Source organism: Nelumbo lutea, chromosome 1 (assembly GCF_056320005.1).
Source record: "Nelumbo lutea isolate HS-2025 chromosome 1, American lotus-T2T, whole genome shotgun sequence".
NCBI classification, from domain to species: Eukaryota; Viridiplantae; Streptophyta; class Magnoliopsida; order Proteales; family Nelumbonaceae; genus Nelumbo; species Nelumbo lutea.
Window position 1 is genome coordinate 6,727,257 of NC_142684.1, and position 10,280 is coordinate 6,737,536.

The 10,280-nt window shown below is 37.8% G+C and overlaps 1 protein-coding gene across 7 annotated transcripts in view; it reads left to right on the top strand.

Moving 5' to 3' along the window:
• Positions 1–9,247, top strand: part of LOC148873355 (DNA double-strand break repair protein) — a 43,553-nt gene extending 34,306 nt beyond the window's left edge. For 5 of the 7 annotated variants that reach the window (XR_016107687.1, XR_016108059.1, XR_016108190.1 and 2 more), the window contains 3 exons: positions 171–261; positions 485–763; positions 8,793–9,247. Coding sequence is in view for 1 of the 7 variants with exons in the window: in XM_088972367.1 (XP_088828493.1) it covers positions 171–261; positions 485–524 (131 nt within the window). In the remaining 6 variants the exon portion in view is untranslated. Of the gene's footprint in view, positions 1–170; positions 262–484; positions 907–8,783 lie in introns of those variants that run through there. The other 2 variants (XR_016107990.1, XM_088972367.1) reach the window with 2 other exon arrangements.
• Positions 9,248–10,280: the final 1,033 nt, after the last annotated feature.

Sequence of the window (10,280 nt, forward strand, 5' to 3'; positions counted from 1 at the left end):
GTATGGTTAGAATCATTTTCGGTGTGATATTGTTGAGATATGATGAATGAAGCAGACTTCCTATCTGCTGCCTCTTGTGGTCCAGAAAGCAGATGGTTATGTTTCCTATCTAAGTTAAAAAGAAAGATAATCTTTTTGGGTCATGTGCATTTTCTTTTTGGGTTATGCAGTTTCTGAAGAAATGCTAGTTTCCTCCGACGATGATATGGAATTGAGTCTTGTTCGAGTTGTTGAAGAGCTAATACCTTCCTTTCCAAAGAGGTATTGTTTTTATTTTTGCCTAGCACCCCTAAGTTTGGAAATTTTTTGTATCTACCTTTATCAGGTAGGCTTCAATAAATTCATATTGATACCATCTATTCTAAAACTCCATCAACTCAGTCTTGGCTGAGCCAAGACTTTTAACATTTTTTCAAACATTGAGCAGGTTTGAATTTATCATATCACAATGGAAAGAACAAATTTGTATTTATTTCATGTGCAGTGGAATTGGAAGAGTTAAGGAGTTGCTGGGGCTGCATTAGCTTTCTTTATTGGCATGTTCAGGAGCTTGTGAAGTGTCTTGCTTTGCAATGTTTGTGCTACTCAAGATCTTGGCATCTTGATCATATGAGGAATTGCTATATTACCATTCAATATCAAAAAAAAAAAAATCCAATATCAGATGTTCCGTTGTGTTTTGAAGTAAAGGTGATGCTATTTTGCAGTGCAAGCTAGAGTTTTCTCAAGCAGCGAGCCTCACCATCCAGCATTTATTGATAAGGTTTTTGGAATCTTCAACCTCAGTTGTGCTTATGTATAGTCAGTCAGCAATGTGGCTTATTATATTGATCAATATTACTTGTTTTTCAATATTTCTCCTTTTAGTTGATGTTTAAATTAAATTAATAACCTTTTACTGGAGCACCTTTTTCCTAGCAAATTCAGAGCCCATTTGGGAGGGCTTCAGCAAACTTAGCTTTACTAGCTGAATTAAAGTGTATTTAGACTTTTTGGGCTTTTTTCACCAAGCATAGCTTCTAGGATTTTTGTGTGGGGTTCACATTGCAAAGCCAAGAGCTGTCATATGAAAGTCCTCCCAAATGGGCTATTCAATTTGTCTTACAGTGCTAGTTACAAGTTTGATAAAAGAGCATTGTGTCAGTTTGGTAAACTTTTTGTTAGACAGTCTATGCCCTCAGGGTCCAATACATGATTAAATCGTCTTTGTTATGAATAAAAGTTAAGTTAATTGGTTTTTAAATATGTAATTGGGTAGGTTTCTATGTAATAGCCCTTGATCTGCATTATAGAATTATATTTAGAGACATTCTTAATTGGTATTGTGTTCCTTCCTAAGAGAGAGAGAAGAGAAGAGAGAGGAGAAGAGAAGAGAGAGAGAGAGAAAGGTTCAATTGAGACTCAAAAAAACTAAGGGCTGGCGGCTTCCAGATTATTATTTATATTCACTTAAAATAATAAGAACAAAAGTTACAAGAATGCCCCTAGCGGAAATTCCTAATAATAGACAACTAACAAGAAAAAAGGAAAGCTAGTTAACCACCTAGATAAACTAGGCTGACAGCATTACTAACAACATACTAATAGAGAACTGATAAATAAAATTCACAACACTTCCCCTCAAGTTGGGTTGTATATGTCTATCATGCCCAACTTGTCACACAACTCATTGTGCCGCGAGTATGGAAGTCCTTTTGTGAGGACATCAACAAGTTGTTCCTTGGAGTTGACGTGAGGGATGCAAATTTCCTTTTTTTTTTTCCCAATTTTTCCCTTATGAAGTGTTTGTCCACTTCAATGTGCTTGGTCATCTCATGTAGGATGGGATTGTTGGCGATGTTAATGGCTGTCTTGTTATCACAATAAAGAGACATTGGATTGTGAACAACAACTCCAAGCTCCCCTAGAAGATTTTTTTAGCCAAAGAACTTCAGCCACCCCATGTGCCATAGCTCTATACTCTGCTTCAGCACTTGACATTGCTACCACACTTTGTTTATTGCTTTTCTAAGTCACTAGGTTTCCTCCCACAAATATGCAATACCCACTTGTGGACTTTCTGTCATCCACAACACCTGCCCAATCAACATCTATAAAGACTTCCACCTTTAGATGATTATGCTTATTGAATAGTAGACCTGTTCTTGGATACTTTTTAAGTATCTAATAACTCTCTCTGTTGCCTCCAAGTGAGGTTTCTTAGGAGAGTGCATAAATTGGCTCAAGACCCCAACTAAATAGGCAATGTCTAGACGAGTCATGGACAAATAAATCAACTTCCCCACTAACCTTTGGAACTATTTTACATCTTTCAAAAGTTTACCATCACAGTTACCCAATTTATGATCAACATAACTTGTCTATGTCTTGTAACAGATCAAGAGTGTACTTATTTTGAGAAATGAAGATACCCCTTTTTGAGCGGGCAACTTCAATTCCAAGAAAATACTTTAGAGGGCCTAGATCTTTCATTTCAAATTTAGATGCAAGTAATTGTTTCAATTGTTGTATTTCTGAACTCTAATTTCCTGTAATGATGATATCATTCACATACACTATCAAAACAACAACCTGTTCCTAACATCTCTTCACAAAGAGTGTGTAATCGGACTGACATTGCTTGAACCCTACTTGCTGAACTGCTATACAAAACTTATTGAACCAAGCCATGGGAGATTGTTTCAAACCATAGAGAGACTTTCTTAGCTTACACACCTTATTTTCACTTCCCTTCGCACAGAATCTCGGGGGTTGAACCATGTACACCTCTAGGCCACCATTTAAAAAGGCATTCTTAATGTCTAGTTGATGCAATTCCCTGTCAAGATTAGCGGTTAATGATAGAAGAACTCGAATTGAGTTCATCTTAGCTACTGGAGCAAATGTCTCATCATAGTCAACTTTGTACACATGAGTGCCCTTGGCTATTAATCTTGCTTTGTACCTTTCCACTGTCCCATCTGCCTTGTGTTTAACTGTAAACACCCATTTACACCCCATTTACACCCCATTAGGTCTTCCCCCTTGGAAGATCCACCAATTGTCAAGTTTGATTTTTATTTAGGGCATTAATCTCTTCCTTCATAGCATCTGTCCATTCAGGGTATTTTAAGGCTTCTACAACATTTCTAGGTACAAGGATGCAATCAACTGCAGATAGGAAGGCTTGATATGAGGGGGAAATGCGATCATAGGAGACATACTAGGTGATGGGGTGTTTGGTAGTCCATGACCTGACTCCCTTTCTTTGAGCAATAGGAATGTGAAGGTCATCCATAGTAGGAGCAGGGGTGTCAATAGGTGTAGCAGGGTTTGGACTTGCCTCTTGGGTGTTTGATAGTGTTGGATGCTCAGTTGTTGGTAGTTCCACAGCTCTGTCAAATTACTGATCTCTATAGGATGTACGTTGGAAGATACAAAAGGGTGTCAGGTTCGGAATAGATGGAAGAGAGACTTGGTGAACCTGAACTTGCTTCTCCTCTTCCACACTACTCTTCCCCTGAGAAGCAGGGAAGAACAGTTCAGACTCAAAGGACACATTCATAGAGACAAAAAAATTTATGGCTGATAGGATCAAAGCCTCGATACCCCTTTTGAGAGGAGGGATACCCCAGAAAGATACAAGGAATGGACCGAGGGTCTAACTTGCCTCGAGACAGAGACAAATCATGGACAAAGGCATGAAAACCAAAGACTCATGGGAATGGAAAAAAAAGGGGACTGAGGGAACAACAATTGATAAGGGGCCATGTAGTTCAACACTATGGAGGGCATGCGATTGATGACATAAGTAACTACAAGTATAGCATCCATCCAAAACCTTTTTGGAACATTCATGTGTAACATCATCCCTCGAAATATAGCATCCTTTCGACAACACCATTTTGTTGCGGTGTTCTTGCACACGAGCTCCTATGAATAGATCCATGGGAGGCAAAGAACTCATTCAGCTCACCATGGAAATATTCCTTGGCATTATCTGATTGAAAGATCTATATTTTAACGTGGAACTACGTAAACACCATCCTCTGGAAGTCTTTTACAATCTTTGAAACTTCATCTCTACTACGCATTGGGAATACCCATGTATAGCTTATACCCGCCCTCAGAGATTATAGTAGTAGGCCCCCATACATCAAAATACACGATATGAAAAGGAAAGTTGGGTCCTTTATTACTTGAATGAAAAGTTGTTATACATTGTTTGCTCAACTGATATGTTTGACACTGAACATGACTTAAATAAAAATGGAAACAAAGACTTCAGTATTTCAAAGGAAACATGACCTAACCGACTATGCCACAAAAAAATTTGACTCTTATTTGACTGACTATATGACTTCAAGGACAACACCAAGAGACCAGCTTTGTTGTTGAGAATATAGAGGCCATCCATTAGCTTCCTCTACCAATTGTCCTCTCAGAAGTTAGATCCTGAAAAACGCATGAACCGGGAAAAAAGGTTACACTATAGCTTAAAGAGTTTGTGATGCTACTGATTGAAAGCAAATTTATAAGAAGTTGGGGAACATGCAACACACTGTTTAGGTTAAGGCCATGGGGAAGGGATATTGATCCTTGGCCTACAGTGGAGGAGAATGATCCATCTGCAAACCTCACTTTATCCCTTCCTGACAAAAGTCTATAAGTTTGAAACAAATTTGGCTTACCAGTCATGTAGTTAGAGGCCCCTGAGTTAATGATCCAAGGGGAATTGGTGGTAGTAGTGACATGGAATGCAAAAGCCGCATTACCTGATGTAGATGTAAATGAAGTAGGAGTACCAGTAACTGAACTATTCATCTAACTCCAAGTGATCTCTGAAAGAATTCATGATATCTTCCTTGGGGTCAGAACTAGTAAAGTGGTCCCGGGTAGTACCAGCAACCTGAGTATCTTGGCTTGCCACATGTGTTGCATTATGTGCTGTATTCAGCTTCTTCTGACCTTGCACTTTACTCATTGCAGCCAATGCTACTTGTTGCTCCCCCTTAGTTGTAACCATCACACCCGCCTACTTTCTTTAGATTGAACAAGGGCATATACCACTTGAACCGACGACAACTCTTTGCTTCCTAAGATTTAAACTTTCAAGGGTTCATAGGCAGGGTTCAGTTCCAACAAGAAAGCCCGCTGCTGAGAAACCAGCTTCCTATAGGCCTTAGCATCATCACATGTTTCCACTCTATAGCCTGATGATGATTCAATTTTTTCCAGACGGAAGTAAGGGCCAAATAATAGGCAGACAAACTACGATTTCCTTGTTTATAGGTTGAGGATTCAACTTACAACTGGTAAATCTTGGCATAATGCCTTTACTCTGAATAGGTGGTTTTTTCTTGTTCCCAAATCTCACTAGCGGTGTCTACCGACATAAAGTTCTTCTTCACATCAGGTTTCATGGCTACAAGGAGCCAAGACATCATCATACTGTTTTCTTGATCCCACCTGTCATGTTCAACTGTCTCACACTTGGGTTCTTTCACTCTGCTATTTATGTAACCAGCTTTTCCCCTTATTATTACATAAAGTTTCACACTTTTAGCCCACTCCAGGTAGTTCAGGCCATTTAAAGGGGTAATTGGCATGGGAAACATCATGTCTTCACCCCCCATATCAGCTGTACTACGAGTTGTTGTAACTCCAGATGATGCTGAATCCTAGTTTGCCATTGAAAAAAAAAGGGTCACAAATATACCAGACCAGATCCCCCACACACAGAATGCTAAACTCCTAAGAATTTTCACTTCTGGAATGAAAAAGATACTGCTGAAATCAGTTCAGCAATAGTTTGGCCCTTAGAATAACCTAGTAATCAGTCTAGCAACTAGTCTACTAACAGGCTACTGAAAACAGTCAACTAACAGCAATAGTTCTGCCACAAGCAGTCATTAAAAAAAGAGCCTAGTTTGACAACAGCACATGATTAAAAGAAACATACCCCTATCCAGCACCTGTACGAAGGTGCAAACCCAGAAAAATGTTTTTCACAGCATCGAACTAAGAGAGGAGAGTCATTCCAGCATCGTCCCTCTTCTGTTAGGATTTCCTTGGTGTTACGACCAGGAACCCAAAGAACAACAGCCACAAGAACTCTGAACAGTCTATTAGAATTCTTGGTCTTCCACATCCAAGAGATCAAGAGAACAAAAAATGACTGAGATTCAGATGAGAGAAAAACAATTTTCAAGCCCAGAATTATTGCTCTGATACCATGTGTTCCTTCCTGAGAGAGAGAGAAGAGAAGAGAGAGAGAGAGGTTCGATTTAGACTAGAAAAAACTAAGGGCTGGCGGCTTCCAGCTTATTATTTATATTCACTTAAAATAATAAGAACAGAAGTTACAAGAATGCCACTGGCGGAAATTCTTAATAATAAACAACTAACAAGAAAAAAAAAAGAAAACTAGCTGACAGAACCTAGGTAGACTAGGCTGACAACATACTAACAGAGAACCAATAAATAAGATTCACAACAGGTATGTTGTCTAAATATTTTTGGATAGAGAATAAACTTGAGCAGTTTATCATGATAAGGCTAACATGACCTATACCGCTTAAGGATGGAGTAGTTTGTCTCAACTGCTAGGGTTAGACCCTAGGTATAAGTATGGGTGTTTATGAAACATTGAACCGGATTATTTCCAATGTGCTCTTGGACCTTTTCAATTAGTTGATCAATTAGATTATTGTTTGTAGTCCTAAACTTGATAATAGTACTATGTCAATTATTCGACTGCTTTGCTTTTGATATACCAACCAGTAAGCATAGTTGTCAAGGCAATGTCTAGGTGACAAGGTGCCCTTGGAGGCTCACCTCGCCCATTTGCCTAGCAGTTTTGTATCTTTTTTTGAGATTATAATTATAAAATAGACATTATTAAAAAAAATATTCATTTTTTGTGTTTATAAACTAATTTCTTTTTATTATTTTCTTATTTGTTAGGGTTTAATCAGCACAAACATTGCTAACTACTTTATTGAACCCTCAAAGACTTCAGAATTTGAACCAATAAGGGGAAAACTTAAAGTTGTCTAATCAACACATTTCTTCCTCCACATCTTCTTCTTCTTCCACCTTTTCTTTTCTTCTTTTCCCATAACAAAAATAAGGGTTCAGTCCCCATATTTATTGAATTTTCTTTTCTTTCTTATTTTTCTTCTCATAAATATGTTGATTTTCTAGACATAAACATGAAGTTTATAATTTTCTTATGAAAATTATGAATAGTTATTATGGAAAGATGGTTATGAAACCTAGGGAACTACCTAGGATATGTATTTTTCACTTTAAAAAAATCCACCTAGGCGACTAGGCAACAAGGCACCCCCCTGTCACCTAGCCTCGCCTTGGTGCCTTGAAAACTATGCCAGCAAGGTCCTTCTGGGGTCAATACTTGGGCTACTGATAGTTGATTTTAAATTGTTTTCAAACCAATTCGCAAAATCATTATTATATAAGTAAATAGTTTATTTTGAAAATTATGTGCAAACTATAAGTAAATAGTTTATTTTGAAAATTATGTGCAAACTATAAGTAAATAGTTTATTTTGAAAATTATATGCATTAAGGTCTTTTTACTTGATGGATATTATTTCAGTTCAGACCATTGGGCCCAAGTTCTTAGGGTCATAGACTTGGACTTTGTGTTTACTTGATGGACTAGTCAAGTCTTTAGAATTGTTAGTTATTATTTTGAAGGAATTCTAATTTGATTAGAAGTTGACCAGTTTGACTAGTCAAGGAGTAGGCTGAATACGAGTCTTGCTAATTGAGAGACCTTATCTAATTTGATTAGGAAGGTCTTTTAGCAATTAATTGGACTCTTTTGGAGGTTATAGAGTCTAGAATTCGTCTAGCCCTAGTACTCCAACAAGAGTTCACAAACTCTACCATTCAGCCATAGAAACCATCCCTTCTCACTAGATTTGAACTAGGGTTTTAGGACTCCATCTTCTTCCACTATTGCAAGCTATCCTAGACCACTGTGTTGCTGTCTTTTGGTGACCAAATCAACATTAAAAGGAGTAAAAAAAAAATAGGGCCTGTTTGGTGCGTTTTCCCATGCAGTCTTTTGGCTGTTTACAAGTTGGGCAGACCGATTTTCGGTCTATTCCTGTTTGGTTCATGGAAGATCTAGCTGCCAAAAGTTGGAGTGCCAAAAAGACACGAGAAGCCCATTTTGGGCTGATTTTGGGAAGCTCTAAATGAAGCTTTTTGCGTCTTTCACATTTTATTCTCGCACGGAAAGAAACAGAAAGACGCACAAAAAGACATATATCTGCTAAACTAGCTTTGGGCTACTCAGATTTTCATGCAAAAGCTCAATGTGTCTTTTGAATGTCATAACTACCAAAAGATCTTCCCAAAAAGACTTGCCAAACGGGCCCATAGTTGTTGGTTTCAAGAGGAGAATAAAACTAGACCGAGTGGAGGCTGTGTTATCTTCACCCTTCACATCAAATTAGTGAGAACCTCAAGAAGACTTGAATGTGAACTTCACATCTGGTGCTACATTTGTGGTGGCATTTTCCACCACTTTGAGGTATTCTTCTACTAACCTTCTATGGGTCTGAAATAATGTGGTCTAACTCCATATTCGATCCTAGGAAGGAGAAAATTGTTTCTCTTAGGTGAGATATTTCAATTTTGAGCAGTTTCCTTTATATAAAAGTATTTAACTTTATACTTGCTTTGAGCTGAAATTTCTCACCATATTGGGCATTACAATTTTCAACCCCTCTCAAATGCCAAGAAAAAATGGTAAATTGAAATGTTAGTAGTGTTTGCAGGCATGGATATCACAATGTCAAACTCAAATCCCTTCTACTCGAACAGGGGAAAGGGCCCTGCATGCTCTCCATACTGGACACAACCCATTATGTATGCAGAAACTCTAGCCAACATGGTGCTTGTCAAGGACTTGGGTTGATAGGCGCCAGGTTGCACTGAGCTTGCACTTGAGTGTCTTGAGTTGATCCTCATTTTGTTTGATAAGAATTGACCAACTCCCTTTAGGAAGGGTTTTTGTTTCAAGTTGGATGGTTAAGACTAAAGAGATGCCGTAAAGTGAATAATGGTCCCTTTTGTTTGAGAGAAGTAGAGGGAGTGGGAAAGAGGTGTATGCAATGGATAGGCATGTATTCTTATAGCATCTATTGTTTGTTCTGTACTCTAAAACTTTTGATTAGTGATACTTCATCTGTCAAACTTGGTCACAAGATAAGAAATTTGTTGTTTATTCAAACAATGTGTACCGTTTAGGATTTTAAACTGAGTGATATGCTAAATGCTAGGATCAATTTGAAATAATAATAGTAGGTGTGCAATAATGATGAAAAGGAATCGGGATTTGCTCCTCATAGAACTCACCTCACAGCATATCCCAACATTGTGCAACCGGTCATAATCAATGACCCTAGAGTGTACATTTTTCTTTCGAACGCTCTGTGAAGAGCAGATTTAGACTCCATGGAAAGATGGGTATTGGCTGACTTAACATAAAGCTTACATTTTTCTTGGAAGCCCATAGGCAAATTTCATTCACCAATCATCAAAGAATTGCATCTCATCCGTGATCAATGACCCTAAAAAATTTGGGTGCAAGTCACCAGGTCATAATCAGTTATGCCTAGGGGCATATTGGCCAAGCCCGAGAGCTACCCTATTACAGGAGCGAGAAGTATAGGCTAAGCAAAGAAGAGAACCCAAAGGTAAATTTTTGGCAGTCCAACAATAAGGTGTGTATTTGCCATGATCTAGGTCAGAGGATAAAGGCTTAAATCATCGATTTAGCATTACTCTCTAGACAGATGGGATTCAGGCATTCAGCAGCAAGGCCTTGGCAATTTTCAAGCGTTCCAACACAGCTCAGCCTGGAAACTCGAGGCTTGCCTAGGCTTTTGTTTCAGCCTGCATATATTTAATTGTATGTATTTTATATATAATTTATATATATCCTGTATTGTATATTTTCAGGTGTCAATTGGATGGATTTGGTTCAACCCGATCCAATCTAATGTAAGTCCATTTATAAATGGACTGGAGCCAATCCAGTCCAAATCTAATACAAACCAAATCCAATCCAATCCATTAAAATGTAAATGGATTGGATCCAATCCAAACCGAATGAAAATATAAAAAATTATATAAAAGTACTTTTAACATTGAAAATGTACTTTTGTAAAAGTTTTTTTATAAAAATGCTTTTACAAAAGCACTTTATTGAAAGTATTTTTATAAAAATACTTTTGCAAAAGCACTTTTCGAAAAATACTTTT